Genomic DNA, 22,853 nt, shown 5'->3' with positions numbered 1-22,853 from the left:
AATGAAATGCCTTTTATTTTATTTTTTAAATCCCGTGTAACCTCTATTTCAGTCATTGTTTAGGTAACTTCTAATAAAGGTTTAACTACTAACATTGCGTAACTCTAAGTTGTGCTATTTTGCAGTAGTGAATATAGCTCTATTCCCATTTCACATACAAAAATCAAAGCATGTTTTCTTTTAGCCCTCCTCATTCCGTAAATACGAAATCCAGAAACAAGCAACACAAGAGATTAACTTTACCCTGAGTGGAGGAAAAATCTGTTGAGAACGGGCCATTTCTTATTTTATTGTTTGTTGACTTTTTTCCTCATTAGAAATAGCAGGACAGTCGATCTCCAGGAAGAGTCTGGCGAGAACTCAGCTCACTGACCCTCTGGAGCGATCAGGAAGAGGCGTCGGACTAGCGGGATGGAGCCTGGCAGCTCTCAGCTGTCCGGGAATGGGGAGTCTTAGTTGACTCTTAAGAGAATGTCTGAACTTCAGATTTCTAAATTTAGCTAAATTCGGTTACGCTCAGACTTAGAACTTAAAACTGCAGCCTCGGAAGGAAGATCTCCGCTATCCCCTTACAGGCTCGGTGTTTGCATTTCGTGCAGGGAGTTGAGACGGTAAAACGAGCTGGTGAGAAAGCTGCGGCGCCACTTCTAGGAACCGAGGGCTGCGGCTGCAACGATTCACTTTGGGCTTGGCGGCGGCCGAAACCACACTGTGGGTCGGGGGTTTGAACTTTCCTGTGCCCACCCTACTAGACACCGGCGGCTCGCGGGGTTTCCGAGCCGGCGAGCGGCTGGACGCAGGTCGGGGCGCGGGCGGGAGAGGCAGCCGGCGCCGAAAGGAGCGGGTGGATGGGGTACGCTAACTCGCCCCGCCGGCGCGCCTGGGACCTTGCCTCAGAGCAGCAGCCCCTCTGTCCCCGCGCGCCAGGCCAATGGCTCCCGGACGCCGCCACCGTCCCGCCCGGCTGCGATGTCACCGCGCCCCGAGGCCCTCGACTCGGTCGGAGGTGTGCCCGACCTCCAATGCGCCCCGCGGAAAACGGGAGCTCGCAACCCTCAGCTCCACTCCGGCCCGCCCAGACGTCCCGCGCCCTAGGACGAAAATTAACCATGGCTCATTACACCCAATTTGCCTTTGTAACGCCAAATGGCAATCTAATACTTTGTGGATGGCTTTGTTATTTTAACGTGCATTACCTCATTTGATCCTTAAAGGGAAGACAACTGCTCATTAAGGGCCCTTAGAGCCACAATAGTATCACTGTTCCATGTTCTAAGATTTTTTAAGCATCTTTAATAGGAGACCCTGAAAACCTGTCTCCTACTTAGATAGTATGAGTAGTTATTTAAATGGGGTCCATTAACTATTTTTTATATCCGAATATGGAGGGAATGCTTATAGCTTTAAATATTCTATTTGAAGTTCTAAGAAGCGTTCATTTGTTGAAATAATAGGACATTTTTCTGGCAGATTCAGACTTGGGGGGACAAGTTGGAAGGAGACGAAGGAGGAGTAAGGAGCAAAAGGAGGGAGCAAGGATGAAGGAATGCAGCAGGCCTGTAAGTGAGGGTTCATCTAGGGGGCAGGTGTCCTCCAGGACACCCCACCAGGTAGAGGGAATCTAGCTGGCACAGCTTTTCCATCAGGCTTTTGGCTTAGATGCTTTCAAAATACTTTAAACACTCAAATTAAAAAAATTTAAGTTATATGTAACTGTGTATAGGCCAAGCAAAAACAATTATTTTATACACACTCATGACAGCTAAAAATTAAACAAAAACCAAAAATCTGAGAAAATATAGGTTCTGTGTTAAGTGTGGGTTTGGGGTATCTATGAAGCTATAGAGAGTAGGACATTTATATGGGCTCCTCTGGAATATGAAATACTTGATTTAGGTGGCTATTCATTTGTAGTATTTGGAACATAGAGAAATTTAAAAGGTGTTATCACTTTAACATATTGTGAAGGTTATAATGGTTGTGTTGTTAATTCCCAGCAGAGAGGCTTTGTCTCAACAATGAAGGACCTTTCTCTATTCACCCATCACCAGCAAAGAACTCAACAGCTTCAAAATACCTTCTTATTTAAGAGTAAGGTGGCCTTTTCTCTGCATAGGCTAAGATTAACAAGTGTGCCTTAGTTGAAGTATTAAGCAAAAATGTCCTAAATCAGAAGGTGAAAGAAAAACCTTATTCTACAATCTTAGGCGAGAATAAGCAAATTGTAACAAAGCAGCAAGTCTTGACACATGTGTGTAAATTTGTTGTGGCAAACAAATGAAAGTGCATATGGAAATGCCATGTATGAACATCAAGAATAAATTTAAGGAGTAAGTGTGCTGACTAGCAAAAAAAAATGAGTACAAACTGAAATTATTACAAAATAATGCAAAAAATATGCTAAGAAGACAGGCTAAGTAGCTACAAATTAAACTTTTCACCTTTTCTTAAAGATGTAAAACAAGCCTTAAAACTGAAGGACAAGTCCATATGAAATTTATAAAACATAAATAACTTATTCTTAGAGATTGTATAGTTAGCCAAGTCAGTAGCTCACATACTAACGTATGAGTTCTTTGGGTTGTCTTCCTTCTTCATTGGTGTTCTTTTGACATCTAATTATAGAAATGATTGTTTGAAAAAAGGACTTAAAACAACACATGGCCAAGATTTTCAATGTTGAAATTCTATAATAAGGACACAAGACACCAGAGTTTTCAGTTTTTTTTGTTTGTTTTTTTTTACTAAAGTCCAGAAATTTCCATAAGACAAGTACATTAATGAAATGTTTCCAAAGAAATACTGAACAATATATACTCTAGTTAGCTGAGGGTTCCAGCTCAGGAGTTCATACCTAATTCTTGTGCATTAAAAATCAGCATGGATCTTAGATGATCTAGAATATACTGTGTTTTAAAATCCACAGCTGGTTTGATTTTAACCATAATGAAAAACCAGTATTCCTATTCCATCAAATGTGTTTTACAAGCAATAATAAATTCAGATCCACTGTATTATGCAACACACATCTTTGGAAAGCAACATAAACAGTGAGATCAGGTCAGTAGAAATATACACAGTTAAAAGAAATACACAAAGTACTGTAGTTTTATTAAAAACTACTACTTGAGAAAGAAATCTTTCCACAAATAGCATAGAATTGTAGAATGATGAAAGGATTTGGGAAAGCTTTACAAAAGCCTAATTCCAACTGTATCTTCCTGAGGGTGGTGGCAAAGGGTATTTCCTTCCTTCTCTGGGATATCCCTGTAAATAAGCAAAAGCGAGAGTTTATCTTCTGGATTAACACCACTTCAAAGAAATTAATTTTACATCTCTCTGGAAAAACACAGCATAAAGAAGCTGAATATGTCTTAAAAGTATTTAACATGGAAGGTCTTTCATAAATAGATGCTTTAGGCCCCCAGTTTCATGCAAAGCTTGCTATAAATGGTACCAATGAAAAATACCCAAAGGAGCTCTAACACACACTTAAGAAACTCCTTAAAATGCATACAAATGAACTACAGTTAAGGGACCTGTGTAAAAGACTAGTGGTTCTCAATCTTCCCTGCCACCCCTGGCAGTAATTCAAGTCACATTGTGGTAAGATGTCCACATCATCTTTAGACATATGCTGGAAAAGTCATTTTGCTTACCAAGACAAGAGCTTGATAAGGCAGCTGAGGCCTAATGAACTATTAATTTTAGGGATTTTTTTGGGGTATGTTTAGCTATAAATAGTAGAGTATTAAGTAACACATTAGATTATTACATAATTACTAGTGACATTCACAACATATCCTAGTAAGCTTACAAATAACATTTCTGTACAAAAAAATTCCCTCAAAATTCCCTTTCTAGGCTTCTAGGATTCTGAAACAGACTCCCCACCCCACACCCTGGCCCCGTGTTGTCATTCAGTGGTTTAAATTATAATGAGTATGTGTAGACCATTAAGGCTTTATTTTTAGTCATATAAACTTCACTAAATAGAGTGATCATAATTATAGTGTTTTTAACAATGAACTCCTGCAATTTAATAGTACTTCAAAACCTGTGATTTAATAAAAACTATCTGTAAAAAAAAGTGAGAAAACGAAATGTATTTGTAAAAGGTCCTAAAAGAATTATAAATTTACCAGTTGGTTTGTATCTTCTAAGTGAATAACGATTTTACCTGCTGTAAAAACAGAGTGTTCCTTCCAGGGAAGACCTCCTCTGAAGGAGATGAGAAACCAGAGGAACTGGGCTCAGAAGAACCCGGCAGCCAGGCCACAGCTCTGCTGCCACTGCTGTTTCCCACTTGGAAAATGAGGTAATCGGACTAAAAATTCTCCAGGGTTTCTTCTAGTTTATAAGTATGTCCCCATTTCAGTAATACTCATTTTGTAGACTGCCTACTATCATCCCATCAACTCTTCAGCATAAAATGGCAAACTACTGATAGGATTTTTAGACCTCTGGGGATGACAGTAATTCAAAATAAAATTCTATGAACAGATTTTAATAAATTTTAAGAAAATTCTCTCAAAAGATAATTAAGATGATTATTTTCTTATAAAGTGAATAGCCTTGTAAGAAGATACACAAAAATGTGTAGAAGAAAAAAAACATCTTTCTAAGCTGTCAAAAGAGAGGTCTTACACAAAGGGACCCATGCCAAGAACCTGTGTAAGAAAATTAATATTCGAAGAAGTGCAAAAGGCCTGTAGGCAACACCAGGTAAGCAATTTTAAAACCACTTCACATCACCACAGGTGCTAAACTCCATGAACACTGCACACACTAAATCGTAGCATTCAGACCCTGTTTTCTGGCAAGGATTTGACTGCAGAGCACGTAAATACTAGCCAGGCGTCAAATGGCTGGGGGGACAAACAGACTGAGGCAAACAGACCTCTGTCTTAAATTCTGCTTAAACTGGATACTTTACAGAGAAGGAAATGAAGCTCACACATGCTAAATAAATTTGTCTAGGAATTGTTATACTCATTGTAAAGCTATTTAAATTTAGCTAAAAAAATGTGTGGGAAATAATGAAGGAGATATTTCTTTCCATGAAAAGGGGTATCCCAGATGAATCAAGACAGAGGAGACTTCTAAGATGAATAAAGGTAACAGCTAAAAGGGTAGACTGTTGCTTTCAGCTTCTGCAAAATTATCTACTATGAAATCTAGTTTCTACTACTATAAAGAACATCCTTGAAGAATAAAAAAATGTTTTGGCAACTGACTCTATTTGTGCTAAATATTACTGACCGCTATGATTAAAAGGACTCTCAGGCTGGAAAACCTTTAGCATCTTCAGGGTGTAACAGATAGAATAAGGCACAGACTCACTCTATATACATTTTAAATTGAGGGACCCAAGTTCAGCTGACCGACACTATCAGTATCTCATCCAGAAATGTTTTTAGGAAAATACGGTGTCCTCAGAAGCATGGCTAAGTACCAAGTGTGCAGCGTGCTTTTCATCCCACAGCCCACACTGTATCACCTGTCTCCCTCCACGATCATCACGTCTGGGTGGATACCCGCCAGGTCCAGCCAGCATCTGGTACTGGTTTGGCTGGAAGGCTGCATTTTGGGTTTGGAGCATCCGGTTCCATGGCAGCAGAGGTTCAGCCCCAACGCCTCTGTGGAGAAGTATTATGTCTGCATTATAAGTCAAACCTGTTACATAGCTCAAAGTCTCAAACTGGCTAGCATCATCTCCAACTCTTAGGACAATCAAATTTGCCTGCATTTGTCAAATGGGACGTACAGCATCAGAGTGACCTTTATGCCCCTCATATTCAATGTAGTCTAACATGTTTAAGTATCAGCATTTAAAGAAAAGGGATCTAAACGCGAATGAATCAGAAACGTAGGACTTAAAATATTTTGTTCATTTTCAACTATGAAATTTCCTTTTGGTCACTTGAATATTTGGACCCAAGATCACCAAGTTGGTTACATTTAAGATGCTATCCAAAGAGTAAACATGTACAAGACAGGAAAATGGGCTTTATTTTTAAAAATGTCTAGACTCGTTCTTGGAGTCCATTCTTTCTAGTTAATTGCAGGTTGCAAATGAATTCTTACTGCTCAGTATTTTGAATCTAGGGTAGGGGACTTGGCTGTTTTTTCCCATCCATTATTCTGCTCAATATGTCAGAAGGTCTGATCGGGAGGAAACCTTTTCAAGTTCTATTGATGCAGTTTTCAATTGACCACGGTGACCTAGCAACATGAGCACTAATTGGCATGGGCTGACTGGCATTTGGTGTACAGTTTACATGGGAACACAAATTCAACAGCTATTATAACCCAGTTTGCCGGCCCGGATTACTAGTCAAAAGAAATGTTTTAATTGTCTTCAAGTGCCTATTTTAACTTTGCAGATACAAAGCAACAGGTATGATGTATTAAATAATAATGTAAAACTATCACATAAACAATGTAGCCAAGATACATCTTCTAAAGATAATCACCATGTAAGACACAATTTTATCGAGGCATTTTCAACTTCCATTTTACAGAACAGTCACTATAAAGAACAGAAGCAAAATTCTCCAATATATTTTTAACACCAGATGCTTTGAGGCCATTACAGATTTTAGGAGAAATCACAGAATTTTAAAATTTCTAAAGCACTAACTGCAACCATACCAGCATATGAATTTCACTTCCCAGGTCCTGGGGGTGGGGGGAACAGCTTGAAGTTGGGCTCACTGGGTAATGCTGGGTAATGCATTCTTCTCACAGCTATTCAAACCTGAATCCATCCTCTCTACCCTCCCATTCTCCTTGCCTTCACTTGGAGCTTGTTTTTTTTTTTTTTTTTAATACCAAAGATAATTCTTTTTGTGTGATGACTCAAAGAACAACTCCTTGAAGAACTATAGAGAAGCCAATACTATTCTTCACAGTTAATGGTGAAACCAGAGCTTTAACCAATAAAATCTGCTGTACTCAAAATAAAAAATATATCTCAGAGGGAATATCCATATATTCAGGGCTTTTATTATTTTTCAGGCTCATTACTAATACAAATATATTTTAGCAAGAGTGTCCCATCTCTTTGGAAAGAACAATTATGCAGAGAGACAGGAATGTTCTCTTCTGGTCTCTAAGGAGTGAGGGGTTAATGTTTTGTACTGTAACCAAGGAGGCTTATCAAAACTGGGCCATTAACATAAAACCGACACACCAAAGATGCAACTCACACATTGTGTTAACTGTAATCAATTTTTATTTTCAGTTCTGCAATGATCAAACTCACTCAACTGGGCTTCTGGAAAATCTGCTGGTATGGATGATATTATAAATGCAATTTTACATTATTTTATATTCTAAAAATAGGTTAGAAACAAAGCCACAATTTAAAAGCACAAAGTCCTCTTTTTGTTAAAAATAATTACTTAAAATGTTTTTGAAAGATAATTTTTATAAAAATATTTTAATTGAAATTAAATAGAAAGAACAGTAGGAGGGACAAGTACTATCCTCTTTTGCTTTTTACTGGCAGTCCTTTCTTTTCCACAGGTCTACCATAGTTCTATACTAACTGTATTCATTTGCAAGTAGTTACAAGTAAATTTACCTTCAAAAATACACTTTAAATCTGGGACCAAAGTATTGAGGTTGACACATTTTACCTTTTTTAAATTAGTAGCTATCTACTGAGACAACTTACTTGAGGCATTTGGCATCATGGATGGCAACTACATATATATATTTACATTATTGCCAACATTCGATTTTCTTTTTTTAAAATGTTTTTTAAAAAAATTTAATTCCAGTATAGTTAAAACACAGTGTTAGTTTTAGGTGTACAACACAGTGATTCAACAATTCCATACACCACCTGGTGCTCATCATGACGACTGAGTGCCTTAATCCCCATCACCTATTTCACCCATCCCCCACCCACTTCCCCTCTGGTAACCAGCAGTTTGCCCTCTATGGTTAAGACTCTGTTTTTTGTTTTTTTTCTATGACAACAATATTCTTAAGTTTTGGGACGCCTGGGTGGCTCAGTCGGTTAAGAGTCTGCCTTCAGCTCAGGTCATGATGCCAGGGTCCTGAGATCGAGCCCCACATCAGGCTCTCTGCTCAGTAGGAGCCTACTTCCCCCTCTCTCTGTGCCTGCCCCTCTGCCTACTTGTGATTTCTCTGTCAAATAAATGAATAATATCTTAAAAAAAATTCTTAAGTTTCTAAATTCCCATTTTGAAAAGTAGCTTGCAATATGAAGTCACTACGACCAATCTGGATATTTTAAATTTATATATTTGGCAGTTTTTAAAGATTTTCCATGACCGACTAAGCCTAATGCCCATAAGTTAAAAAGTAAATGGCCACCTTGGATATGGCCAGAAAAGAGAAGCCTTCCCTGGCAAGAATTACACAATAGGGCACAACTCTAGCGACGAAGAGAACTCAAAAACTCTGTACCATTCACTCAGTTTGAGCTGGCCTGTCTCTGTGCAAGAAGGCAAGGGTGGGGCAGTTCCTGTTGTATTTTTTTTTTTTAAAGATTTATTTATTTTTGAGAGAGACAGAGAAAGAGAGCATGAGTGAAGCAAGGGTGGGGCAGAGAGAGGGAGGGAGAAAGATATCTCAAGGAGACTCCCTGCTGAGCATGAGCCTGAGGTAGGGCTCCATCCCAAAACCCTGAGATCATGACCTGAGGCAAAATCAAGAGTCGGATGCTTAACCCAATGAGCCACTCAGGTGCCCCCTGTTGTATTTTTAAATGAAATGAACATATGGAGTATAGATACTACCTCAAAGTAGGAAAATTCAATAAACAGTGTATTTTAGCAAAAAAAGTACATTCAACATTTTGTTTTCTAGTAGGGTTCTCAACCAAATACCCAAAATAGTGCAGTGGGCAAGTACTGAACTAATAATAAGGATCAGGGGTGCCTGGGTGGCTCAGCAGGTTAAGTGTCTGCCTTTAGCTCAGGTCATGATCCTGGGGTCCTGGGCCCAAGCCCTGGGTCAGGCTCCCTGCTCAGTGAGGAGCCTGCTTCTCCCTCTCCTTGCTGCTCCCCCTGCCTATGCTCTCCCTGTGTCAAATAAATAAATAAAATCTTTAAAAAAAAATCCGTAAAACTGGTTCCAGTAAGAATTCTACTACTTACCAGTTGTGTCACATCTCAGTAAAGTCAAAGTGACTACTAGTTTTTATTTTCTCCTTTACGCCTTGTGAAATCAGAATGGTTAGACACACTTGTCAGTCTGTATCTGCTAAGTATATCTGCTAACAGCCTAATGGACAAATTTCAGGTGGCTGAATTCAAACTTTGTTTTCTTTATGAATGTTATGCTTCTTAAATGACATGGTCTAAGAATTTTCTTATGCTCACATTTAACTTCTGCTTTAAGGTAGTATTTCAAGTTTCCAACTAAAATTAGACCAAAAATGAATGCTCCACAAAACTTGTCCCTAACCTGCTGAGTTCACAAAGACAGTCAGGATACAATACAAGTACTTGGCTAGGGCAGAAGAACAAAAACCTGATGGAAATCAGGACAATGGTGATGATCTTAGGAGATCTTTCAGTGTCTAGAGGAAAGCAAAGCCACTGGAAATGAAGAAAGAATGTCTCAAAAGTGGAAGGAGATCCTTTATTTCCTCTAAGTCCCTACAGCTTTACTATAACATTATGTTCACATAAGCATTCTAAAAAGTTCTGTTTGTTCAAGTCAAAGTTTCTTAGTAAAGAATGGTACAGAAGAGAAATGTATGGAAACTGCTCGACTGCTGTGTACCTAGGTTTCCTCATCTGTAAAAACAACATCTACTTCAGAGGCTTGCTAGGAGGAATAAATGAAGTCTTTTCTAAAGGTATGTTCGCTCACAGTGCTGACACTTAGTCGGCAGACTGTAAAGGTTCTGCCTACGAACCTTTATTATTAACAACACGGGAGAGAAGCAAGCAACAAAGTAGGGAAAATGAAAATCAAACTTAACAAACTTAATGCAGAAAGACAGTTATTTAAAATGAGATCAGTTCCAATGTGGTAATTTGTAATTTAGGAAAAACTTAAGCCTTACTCATTTTCTAATTTGTCTGAAAATGGTAGTATCCCAAAGATGTGGAAGTAGGGTATGCTTGGGCTACTTATATTGAAAACAAAACATAAATTCAGGCATTGTATGAGTCATCTTAAATTTAAAAAGCAGCTTGCACTAAGTAGTTGCTACTATTAATATATAATTTAGTAACATGATTTATCTTCTTGAAGAAAATCACGAAATGAAGTTTGGGAATCTCCAAAGAAAGTTTTCTTAAAAGGGGAGCAACATTTATAACCCCATTCATAACAACACTTTTATTCATTTCAGATGATCAGACTGCTAAAACAGTAAAAGAGAGGGGAACAAAACAGATTAGAATTGGGAAGGCAAAGAGGGAAGCCTTACTATAGGTTTAATTGGTTTCAGCATTTACTGATGCTGGCAAACCAGCATAAAATGATAGGTTTGAAAGTTGCCCTGTAAAAAATTATTCTACAGATGTTAATATAATTATTCATAATATGCCTAGCTGTCTTGTCATGTAGAAACCACCTGACTTAGGAGCACACAACTTATCAATGAAAGAACATAAGTCAAACATCCCTTGTTATTAAACCATGTCACACTCTTCCTAGTCCCCAGTACTTATTAGACTGCAGATCCCATAATCCTTTTCTGAGTCCCTTCTGCATTTAATTCAGTTCAGTCTTAAGCAGTTAAAGAAACTGTTTTCAGTGGCAACTAATAACTACTGACCTACAGTGACACTGCCCTACAATAGGCTTGTCAGCCCTGAAAAAGTTGTACCAAAGAAGCTGATTAGGACTTCAAGAGGTCTGTAGCAAGAATCAATGGTTGGTCTGTACTAATGCTGTGTTGCCCGCACAGAAATGATAAAAGTGGAACACCATTAGTTATGCCTCATTAAGCTGCACAAGCCTTCTAAAAAGAAATTTGTTTAGCCTGACCAAAACCTAATACAATTTTAAGCCCTCTGTGTTACATTTTTCAGGCTACCTTAAAACATTCACTAAAATAAAGGCCAAGGACCAAGGGAAGTGGGAACGTATATAAAGAGGAGTCTTTTAAATCAATGTGTTAGGCATCTATTTTCCTAAAAGAAGCACAACAGAAACTGTTTAGAGGGAAGAAAGTACATTTCAAACCCTGGAGAAAGCCCAAACCTCAAATGTTGATGTGGAAAAATATTTAAAAGTCATGTTTGCTTTAATATTACCTGTCAAATCTTTGCTGCTGGAAAAGAGGAGGAGGACCCCGCCAGGAATCCTGTGGCCTCATATCTGGAAAATAAACAGGGAAGGGTCAACAGAAGATTTTAAGTAATCACAACTATAAACATCCAAAAGAGAGCACAGGCAGTAATTTCTCTGACATAGGACACAGCAACATTTTTCTAGATAGGTCTCCTGAGGCATGGGAAACAAAAGCACAAAATAAACTAGTGGGACTACATCAAAATAAAAGGCTTCTGCAGACTGAAGCAAACAAAACTAAAAGACAACCTACAGAACCAAAGATATTTGCAAATGATATATCTGAAAAAGGGTTAGTATCCAAAATATATAAAGAACTGACACAACTCAACATCAAAGAAACTCCAGAATTCAATTAAGAAGTAATCACTATTCAGCTACCCATATTATATTCTTATAAATAAAATTTCTTGAAAAAAAAATCTGAGACAAAATACAAACTAAATAAGTTAGCATAATTACACAAACTACAAATGTAAAAAGACACAAAATCAACAGGGTCAGTAAATTTTTCATTATTTTTCCTTTGATAATGAAACATAGTTTCAAGAGTCTTAGTCATTAAACTCCCACATTTCTCTCTCACTACCTATGTATGTGTGCATGAGTATGTAAAGGTATGTTTTTCACATTTTTATTTTAAATGCTGTGCAAAAGAAAGGGATTTAGGTTCTTTTCCATAAATACAACTGAAAGAATAGTAACTTCAATAGAAATCCTGAGAATTTCCCCCTAAGCATGGAAACTGGAAGGAACTCTGGCTTACCTAGCTATCACAACAAAGTGGAGGGCTCGCATTTCTCCAACACAGGCCAGAAGATGCTAATAAAAGGACCACCCACTTTTCCATTGTTTTCTGAGACTCAAACTTCCTCCTCTAACACAAAGCTGAACTGGCAACATCTGACTCCAAGGAACAACTAAATGGCTGCTACTCCTGCACATAACCAAGCTAAAAGGAGCAGCCCCAAACACAAGTCAGGCACTCAGCAGCTCAGCAGGTCATGTAAACCAAGTGCTGTTCTGCTCCGGTCTCCAGTCTTGCAGTCACCTTGGCCACCCTTCAGCAGGGTCTGTGTGTGACCTAATTAAAACAGCTGGTTCCAGGAGTTGTCTAATGAGTTCACTGTGTGAGGACAGTAACCTCCTTCAGACTCCTGAGACCCAAGGACAACAAGGCTTACCATAATGTATTCAGACTCACATTTTAATGGAAACACAAACTAGAAACATGCTTTTCAAAATTACTTCCTTAAAGGAAAGAAGAAATGAAAGCTTATCTCTGGTTAGGAACCAAAAAAAATGCAATCTGGGTTTACTTAAAAAAAGGGGGGGGTGGAGAGAAAAATGGAATTATGCTTAAAAGCCCCACAAAGGAGAACATGGAACAAGCAGAGGATCTAGCTGTTCACATGATTACAGTGTGAACAACTACCACTGTTTTGGGCTCTCCCCACCTCAACAAGGCTGACATTGCCCCCTGAAGACAGTTTTCCTAAAGAGACAACCACCCTTGGCCAGAGCAGGGGGGCAGCCAAACCCACAATAGATGCTTCTCTTGGAAAGCAGCAGGAAGCCTTCACCACCATTATTTTCATGCAGAGACCCATTCTGAATTGAAAGGTGGCATCTCGTTAAAAAAAAAAAGAAAGAAATCTTGCTATTTTCAACAACGTGGATTGATTACTTTAAGGTAATTACTTGAGGGTATTACTTTAAGCGAAATAAGTCAATCAGATAAAGACAATTATCATATGATCTCACTGATAGGTGGAATTTGAGAAATAAGGCAGAGGATCATAGGGGAAGGGAGGGAAAAATGAAACAAGATAAAACCAGAGAGGGAGACAAACCACAAGAGACTTAATCTCAGGAAACAAACTGAGGATTGCTGGAGGAGAGGAATGGGAAGGATGGCTGGGTTATGGACACTGGGAAGGGTATGTGCTATGGTGGGCGCTGTGAATTGTGTAAGATTGATATATCACAGACCTGTACCCCTGAAACAAATAATACATGTTATATGTTATATGTTAATAAAAAGTCAAGAAATAAAATCTAAGAAAAACATAAAAAGGAAGGTGGCACCTCTAGTCAATTTCAATTAAGACATTTTCCGTCTCTTAAAAGCCATTACTAGCAGAGGTCAAACAGGAATACTGCTGAGGAGTTTTCATGCAGTCATTAGATATTCCAAACCTGAATGAGGACATGGGAGTTATCACCACATAACCCACAGCCAACAGGGAAAGAAGGATCCCTACAGGCCCAGAATAATTTCTGAATCATTACTACAGACCATATATAAATAGGAAATCATAATCATTAGAGGTAAAACCAGAATTTCCTACAAAAACAGCAATGATAATCTGTGTGGTTTATTACTACGAAAAAACGTGAAATACACTTACTTCAACACATACATGATTTTCAACACATTACCATTCATGAGAAAGCAATCTACTGAAAGTAAAATAAACTGTTGGGCCACTTTTTCCTTTTTTAAAGATTTATTTGAGAGAGAGTGCAAGAACGAAGAGTGAAAGAGAGAAAAAACATGCACAGAGGGGAGGAGGAGCAGGAGCCCAATTTGGGGCTTGATCCCAGGATCCTGGAATCATGACCTGAGCCAAAGGCAGACACTTAACCAACTGAGGCAGACACTTAACCGACTGAGCCACCCAGGTGCCCCTTTGATCATTACTTTGTTACACACGGAAGTCCACTGGTCTATTCTATGTTGTACACAAGTTAGTTTCATGAGAACTGGTTAAAATGTTTCCAGAAGTATATTTTATTTTGGTGTCTTACATATATAAAATTAGCTAATTAACCAAAATCAAAAGAAATACAGTGAATTTCATTTGGACCTCTGTCTAGCTCTGTATTTCACATGTCCCAGAATCACTTATAGTCTTCCTGGAAACATGCCTCTTTTTACCATGAAGACTTAATTCCGTGATTTTGGTTCCACGGGGTCTCTATATACATGGTATCATCACAGAATACAAACTTTCCATGGTACTTGTAGAAGCTTCCACAAAGGATCCCTAATAAATTTAAAATTAAGCAAAAATAAGATACATTTAAATCAAGAAAAACCTCAAAAATGTTTCATGAAAAATAAAGGCAGAAAAAAATCTTGTATATTTTCTCCTAGAAACAGAACAAATGGAGGGAAAGTCACCATCATCCAGAATACATATTCATTAGATTCAAATATGCTTCATGTTAGATTAAGCACAACAATATTTCTAAGTGGAATTGGAATGTAAAGCTCATTAAGTACAAATACTGTCTGTAGAGAGAAGGAATCCTTCTTAATAGTCTACCTATGCACCTGCCTAGACAAATGGCCAAAGTCCGTATTTCCATTTTTAGTACGCCAGGTACTTCACACTCTATTTTGTTTTTACTATTTCTCACTTCCACAATAACTGCTTTCACATCAACTTAGCACATGCAAAAACTATAGTTTTTGTTAAAACCTAAGCAAATTTCCTATGATGTAAAAATTCTGTCACACACTTACTAAAACATCTCTTGCTTTCAACCAAGAAAAGAAAAATAAAAAGGATCAAAGAAAACCTTCAAGGCTAATTTTAAACAAATCTCTTCATGTGGCTCCGAGAAATATATATAACCCTTAAGTATTCATAAAGCAGAAATATTTCCTGGCTGAAAAGTAATGAAGTAGAAGGTAAAACAAACTTATTATCATTCATTTGTATGGCTCTAACAGAAGATCCATTGAGAGGAAGAAAAAAAAATTCTGAGGTAGTGAATTGCACTTCAGAAAGGTACCAGCGAGAGAGGAAAAATGACAGTTAATTTTTTCCTTTGGTCTTTAAAAACTTATCCCTTTTCTAAAGCTCTAAGGCCATATAAACCAAGGCTTCGCCAATAGCTCCTCAAGTGACAATTTACCTAATCAGCGTGGCAATCACAGGGAAGATTCCATGTTTACTGATTGCACTAATCAAAAATCACTTTCCAAATGCAGCTAATTGACAAGTTTACCAACTGAAATGAAGAGAAGTGACATACTGGGTTCTCTGGGTTACAGAAATGAAATGTTTTATTCACATGGAGTACTCAAGGCTGCACTTGACTCCAGCAAGTTATCAGTACCCAGACAATTACTCATCAGCCAAAAACTGACACATCAAAGACAAATCAAAAACCAACAGTGAAAAACACCTACAGCAGACAGAGTTTGACCAAATGGCCTGCCTTGAGTGTTATTTTGTACCACATAAAGAAAATAGCTATGATACTACAAACATTAAAAAAATTAAATGGCTTAGATCTCAATTTTACTGTAACTATTTCTGACCAAATTTCACAGTTCAAGATTCTATAAAAAAGAAAGCTGATCTTTTAATATTTATTTAATGCCCTCATAGCATTTACTGTGTGCTAGGCACCACTTCCAGTGCTTAATAACTTAAACTCCTTTATTATGGATATTCTGTGAGAGGGGTATTCTCAGTACCATTTTAGAAATGGGGGGGGGCGGCAGGGATGTCACAGGGCTCCTAAGTGGCACGGTAAAAGCAGGGGCTATGTTCTCGTAACCATGCTACATGCTACACTATGCTGCTCCACAGTTCAGATGAACTTGTGCTGTTGGTATAGGTGACTCTCCAGGTTACTTCAGGAAGATCAGAGGAGAGCCACTACCTTAGCCAAAAGGCTCACAAGCTTACGGTTTCAAGAAGGCAGGATCAGGGATTTGAAACTACTTTCAACATTTCAGAAGTTTTGAATTAACATTATTCCACACATCTAATTAAGACAGGAAGGAAAAATAAATGTACTTAACACATGCACTTTGGTTACCATCTTGACAGATTCATGGGGAGAAAAATCAGAAAAAAATTTTGGCTAAAACATCTGAAAATGTTAATTAAATATCACTGGAAGACCACTACCCATCCAGCAGAATGGTACAGGTGTAAAGACTGACAATACCAAGGGCTGGTAAGAATGTGGAGCAACTGGACCTTCCCTGCACTGCTAAAGGAATGTAAATTGGTATAAACTGAATTTAACTTGGGAAATGTGTCTGGCATTTTTATTCATGAGAGCTGAACATGCACGTGACCTAGCCTTGCAATTCCACTACTTGTACATACCTACCCATCAGAGATGTTTACTTATGTGTGCTCAAAGACACACAGGAATTTCACAGCAGTACTACTCCAGAAGCCCTAAACCGGGAACCAACCCAAACACTATCCCAAAGAGAGAGAAATGACGACATAGTCACTGATGGAGCAGAGGAAGTGTGAGAATGAACGAACTGCTGCAGAAACAATGCAGATAAATCTCAGAAACAAAATATGGAACAAAAGAGGGGAAATTTTCAAAAAGGTCAATCATGTTAAGAGTCCATTAAAAACAAACAGATGAAACAAATCTATGACACTGAAGTCAGGAAAATAATTACTTTAATGGGCTGGAGTGGCACCTGGGAAAGAACATAACAGGGGCCTTCTGGAGACTGGTCACTTTCTACTTTTTGATCAAAGTAGTGGTTACATGAATGTATTCATTTCATAGAAATTAATCAAACTTCACACTTATGACTCAGAACTTTATATGTTACATTGTAATAAAAAAGCATATGAAGATACATGTATAATAATCCAGTTTTCAAAAATTGCATGTAAGAATATAATGAAAGAAACTACTGCTTTATTGCAGGACCGTGGGATTACGGGTGTTTATATTTTATTATCTGCCATGTTTCCTTTAATTAACATGTATTATGGTTAAAATCCATTTAAAATGTCACTAAAAGTATGGAGGAAAAAAAAATCAGCTTTCCCACCCTCATAGTTGGTTCCCATTTATTCTCCCAGAATTTTATGCTAGTTATTCTAAGCTTTTCTTTTTTTTAAGATTTTATTTTTTTATCTGACAAGAGAGAGAGCAAGAGAGGGAATACAAGAGTGGGAGAGGGAGAGCCCCATGAGGGGCTTGATCCTAGGACTCTGGGATCATGACCTGAGCCAAAGGCAAACGCTGAATTGATCCACCCAGGCACCCCCAGTTATTCTAAGCTTAATACCACCTGACTTTTTGCCATATACTTTAAACTTTTTTTTTTTCCTCCATCAAGCCAGAGTAGCCCAAACTCTCCTCAGTAGGCTCAGTTTGAAAAGCACATTCCTGCTGATTTTTTTCCCATAAACTTTTTCATTCCTACCATTCCCATTCCCTTTGAAAGTCCCAGCATTAATGCTCAGGTGGCTCAGTGTTCACAAGTCAGCAGGCAGAGAGGGACACTCATTTCTTGCCCTAAATCAATCCCTACTTTACAAAACATATTCCCTATTTTTAATGATATAATTAAAATAAGAGACTGACTGAAATAGATTCTAATTAAAGTCACTCATAAGACCGGTAACAATGGCAAATGAGAGACTCAAGGTAATAAAAAGGGAGAGGTGACCCTACTATTTGAAATAAAATGCACAGATGCTAATCTGGTAAGAGCTGACTGTTGATGAAGACGACAAACTTAAGAACTATAAAAAATTACAGGCCATGAAAGACATGAAATTCTTTACCTCTGATGTGACCTTGATAAATAAAAGACCTTCCTGACTTTCTTCTTACTCTTACTGTTGGAGATGGATCCTGCAGGATGAAAGGGGACCTGAGAATGAAGCACCTGGATTTACATGAACAACATACTGAGTAAGTGATTTATTTTCTGTGAAGGCAGTCCATGGTTTTTATAGATTCCCATATGGGTCTATGATTCCATAGAAGATCTAGGGAATATTTCCCAAAGTGTGGTATGCATATCACGGGTGGTATATAAGATCAGTTTCTGGGGACTGTGAACAAACATTTTATCTTCATAATTATGTACTTATTTTCATGTATATTTGAAAAAATACAATGTCATATACTTTTGATGTAATCTTATATTTAAAATCAATCAATTTAAGTGGAAAAAAAATATTTTCAAAGGTTTTAAGTAGTTGTCTGGGTGATAATCTGGATTATGGTGACAGCAGGTCCAGAGACTGGGCCTTAGGAACCATGAAATGAAAGGAAGCTACATAATGGAGAACACATGCTTTCACCTTTGCTGATCAAACCTCTCTCCAAATTTCTCAAAGTTTACTAAATGGAACAACCTCAGAAATGCCTCATAACCATCATTTTGAGAAATACCAGCTAACCTAAGCCATAGAGAATATACTTGGTTCTAGCACTCTGCATCTCATTTTTTTCTTCCTATTTGGAAGCTATGATACCATTATGGATAGATGTACATAGTGAAGAGTCATAAAAAAAAGGAACTAATAAGGAATGTGTCAATAAACAGCTGGCTTTATCAAAAGCTGGATATGCTTTCACCATTTACTAGTAAAATATCAGGGCATAGGTGACTCTTCCAAGACCTCTCTGTTGAATGTGGCACAGCTTGATATATATATGGAAATACTCAGAAATGTCATTTGCTAAATCTTAGGGGGAAAGCAGCTAAGTAAACTACCGCAATAAGCAGATCCCCACAAGGCCCATTAAACTGTGCCCTTTCTGTGTTTCACTAAATAGAATAAAACCTCTGAACGCCATAGTTTTCATGTAGTCTTAATATTGTTCCATTCAATGTCATAAAGCCACAGAGAGAGAGACAGAGATAGACAGGCAGAGAGAATACACTGAAAAGAGAGAGCTCTAAGACAGAATGAGACCTTCAGAACCAATTTCTTCCTGGATCCTGTACCAGGAAAATCTGGGTAGTAAAAAAAAAAAAAAAAAAAAAAAAAAGGTGGGCCTGTAACTTAATTAGCATGAAAACAGGGGTAGGTATTTAGTTAACATAGGATAAATACTCCCCAACAATCTTCACATTAATCTGGTATTTCTTTGACAACTACAACTTTGGTTTAAAAAGATTTTTCACAGCAGCCCCCTGTTTTTGTTAATTTAATTTGCATGAAATATTTCCAACAATCAGAAAGAAACTGAATAAAGTAACACTTAGATTTAACAAAGGTTTAGCATCTTGCCACAGTCACGTCATGTCTCCCCCACCACCATGCTGTGCCAGTTTGGTTGGGTAGCAACCAGATAATCAGGAATGGAGAAGCAAAGGCTTTATGAAGAAGATGGTTTTTAGAACCTGGCACATGACTTGAACACAGCCACAAAGCTCAAAAAATAACAAAATGGGGACACAATTTAAAATTAATACAAAATCTATAAAAAGCCTAACATTTAACTCCTTCTTCTCCTTTTCCACTATAATCCAAATGCCATGTAATTATTTTCAGTGGGTAACATTTCTGAACCACTTCTGTCCACAAAACAGGTTACAAGAGGTGAGGGAAAGGCCAAGATTTTCACAGAACCACGAAGTTAAAGGAGTATTCCTACCTAAAGCAATACCTGGCTTTATCTTAACATGCATCACAACATACAATGTGCATCATAAAAGGAAGATACTGTTGTCTTTCAATTGATTAAGAGGTTGTAATTCCGCATCTACTGCACTGGATTTAAATGCCCCAGTACTTGTATTAATGGAATAAACAGCAATTCACTCCACACACCTCCTTCTGCACAGGTTCACTGTGGCATATTTATAGATGAAAATAAGAAATCCAATTCATATTATTCAATTAACTATATACAGCCAAAATAAAAGTATCTGAAAGACTTTATTCTCTTCTAATTCTTCTCAATTATGTTTTTATAGTCCACTATCTCTGCCCTGATAAAATACATCTTTCTAGCAATGAGATTAGAAATCAACCTTTGCTGAATTATTTCATTTAGCATGTCAAATATCAATTTGTAAAAACTTACTTGACATAAGTTTTGGAATCTGGGCTTGTCCTCTCAACAGCGGCCTGTATAAGTTCCCCTGATAAGTTGCAGGTGGTGGTGCAGCATTGCCATAAACGCCAGCCCCTGAGCCTCTTGGCATAACATGGCTGTAAAAGGATCCCACCAACCAGAAAAAAATTTATAGACAGATTCATTACATGACAGCTGATATAAATTAAATAAATGCTAGTAGTTGTCCCTTTACTACTAGATCTGATAAAGATAATACAAACTTAAAAGATTTATAATGAACAAAGTTCAAAATAGTACCAATGGTAAGGGTGATAGCGTATGTTTGTTTGCCACACCAAGATTCTTAACTGATAATTATTAATTAATTATTCATGTAAAGAGTGAGTCTACTTTTCTTTTTTGTATCATATTTAAGTTTTGCCCTCAAGGACCCATGCTATTGCTATCACTACATATACTTCTGCTCTATAACTTGCCATTTTCAATTCTATGAAACATTTCCCTATATTTTTCGTTGTCTTCGTAATTATAGGATGTATACCTATTGAGTACTTCACTATTTCACTACTTCACTATTCACTACTTCACTATGGTGATGTCTCATTTTATTAAACTATTCCTCTCATTTAGTACTACTATTAATAATGCACTATAGATTTGGGCACTAACTTTATGCCCCTCTAAAATTATTTTCTCAAGATAAATTCTAAGAAGTAGGAATATGGATCAAAGTTGAGTTATCTTCATGTACTGATCATATACTGTATTATGTACTTGTTATATATTATGCATCATATATTGTAATGTATTAACACTTTATTTTTTTAAAAGATTTTACTTATTTATTTGACAGAGAAAGACAGAATACAAGCAAGGGGAGTGGGAGAGGAGAAGCAGGCTTCCTGCTGAGCAGGGAACCTGATGGGGGGCTCAGTCCCCTGAGATCATGACCAGAGCTGAAGGCAGATGCTTAACTGACTGAGACACCCAGGCGCCCCTTGATTAACACTTTAAACAGATTCTGCCATACATTAATTCAGCTAAAACTTTCTTGAAGGTAAAGAGAATGTTCTGTTCCTTTGAAAGATCTGTCAGAAAGACAGGAGAACCTTTTAAGAGAAAATAACAGAATTCTCAAATAACACATAAAGCATAAACCAAAGAAACAGAAGTGAATTTTTAAAATGAAGAGCATGAGAGTATCAAAGTCATTAAAATATTTGCCAAGTAGTTTCAATTAATGGTCTCTTAAATATTTGTAGGATAAATACTAACTTAATCCTTGTGAATGACTCAAAAAAAGCAAAATATACAAAGGACAGCAACCTACTACTCACCCCAGAGTCCTAAATGCAGCCTGATCCAGGTGGACAGGCCGCCGGTCCCGATTAAAGCCAAGCTGGGGCTTCCACTGCCGTCCATTGCTGGACTTTTCCCAGTCACTAGGTTTCAGTACTGGTGCTGGTTTTCTGACCATTTGAAAATACAATATTTAGTACTGGAATAAACACTGTTCATACAAAATAAAATGAGATAGTTCATATTTTATAACCGCATTGTTACCTTGCTCCTGGAAGCATTACAGCTTTAAAAATGTAGTCTTCAGCAAACTGTGGATCTTTAAAATTAATACTAGGAGAGAGCAACATACAATTTAATGACTTCATTATATTACCTTGGCTCAACTATTATGTAAACTAAGGTATTTTTCATGTTTAAAAAGAGTAACTAAAATTCAAAAGTCTCTCCAAAAATTATTTTAATCAATAGTGTCGCCAAAGAGCTAAGTATCTTTTTCACCAAAGTGCTGCTAATCCCTAGTACACAGCCTACATGTAAATTTCTCTGTGGGAAAAGCCATGCTCTAGCTAACTGTGGGTGATCAGAGAAAAGAAACAGACACTGTTTCAAATCTTGAGAAATTCCAACAGGATACTGGAGATGGGGAAGAGGTTTACAAACAATAAAAAGACAATAAATTTTGTTTCGTGTGGGGGCAAAGACTTACCCTCCAGCATCTTAGGGAAAATTAGTTCTTGTGGCAAGAAAGAAAAGATGCAAATGCCACTAGAAATACTCACAAAATCAGAAAGTGAACACAAATAATCTATGGGGAAAAATGTTAAATTTCCCAGTTGGAGACCTCTATCGTGCTCTCTTAATGTTTCCTTTGTATCAGGAACAGTCACAATTTGAAAACTACACAAAAAGCTTACTGTTATTTTATAAATCTGTACACTCAGACTGTTGAGTATAAGCTGGATCAAGCTTCTTTTCTGGTGGGGTTTGCATGTCCCGAAAGCTGGTAAATATTTAAGTTTTCCTTTTGATATAGCAATGCCTCTTCTGGATTCTGGATCTGTACCAGGTTTATAACTAAGGATGCTCACGACATTTGTATTCATGCTGAAAAACTAAAACCTAAGTGTGGGATTTAATAGTGGACTGGTTAAAGAAACTATGGTTCTCCATAAAAATGGAATCCTCAATTGACATTTCAATATGTATATAACAGCCTAGGCATATATTCAAAAAAGTAATCAGTGATATGCTCTGTATAATTATCTCCTTTGCTTCTTTGTGCTTTTTATTTTCTAAAATTCCTCCATGATTACACTTGAAAACGGTTTTATTCAAGAGTCCAGATGGGGACCTGCAACTCTATGGTCAAATAATCTTCAACAAAGAAGGAAAAGATATCCAGTGGAAAAAAGACAGTCTCTTCAATAAAT

At 37.4% G+C, this 22,853-nt stretch overlaps 1 protein-coding gene across 1 annotated transcript in view; it reads right to left on the bottom strand.

The window, feature by feature from the left end:
- Nucleotides 1–2,714: 2,714 nt before the first annotated feature.
- Nucleotides 2,715–22,853, bottom strand: part of XRN2 (5'-3' exoribonuclease 2) — a 91,402-nt gene continuing 71,263 nt past the window's right edge. Inside the window, exons 25-30 of the mRNA XM_032859311.1 lie at nucleotides 21,685–21,753; nucleotides 21,459–21,590; nucleotides 20,128–20,255; nucleotides 11,253–11,316; nucleotides 5,501–5,639; nucleotides 2,715–3,267 (exon numbers count right to left, since the gene is read on the bottom strand). Coding sequence (XP_032715202.1) covers nucleotides 3,202–3,267; nucleotides 5,501–5,639; nucleotides 11,253–11,316; nucleotides 20,128–20,255; nucleotides 21,459–21,590; nucleotides 21,685–21,753 — 598 coding nt within the window. The 3' untranslated portion in view covers nucleotides 2,715–3,201. The remainder of the gene's footprint in view (nucleotides 3,268–5,500; nucleotides 5,640–11,252; nucleotides 11,317–20,127; nucleotides 20,256–21,458; nucleotides 21,591–21,684; nucleotides 21,754–22,853) is intronic.

The sequence above is a fragment of the Lontra canadensis genome, unplaced genomic scaffold, assembly GCF_010015895.1.
Source record: "Lontra canadensis isolate GAN:19392208 unplaced genomic scaffold, GSC_riverotter_1.0 scaffold16, whole genome shotgun sequence".
Lineage (NCBI taxonomy): Eukaryota > Metazoa > Chordata > Mammalia > Carnivora > Mustelidae > Lontra > Lontra canadensis.
Note: the sequence above shows the minus strand (reverse complement) of the source record. Positions and strands in the feature narration are given on the sequence as shown.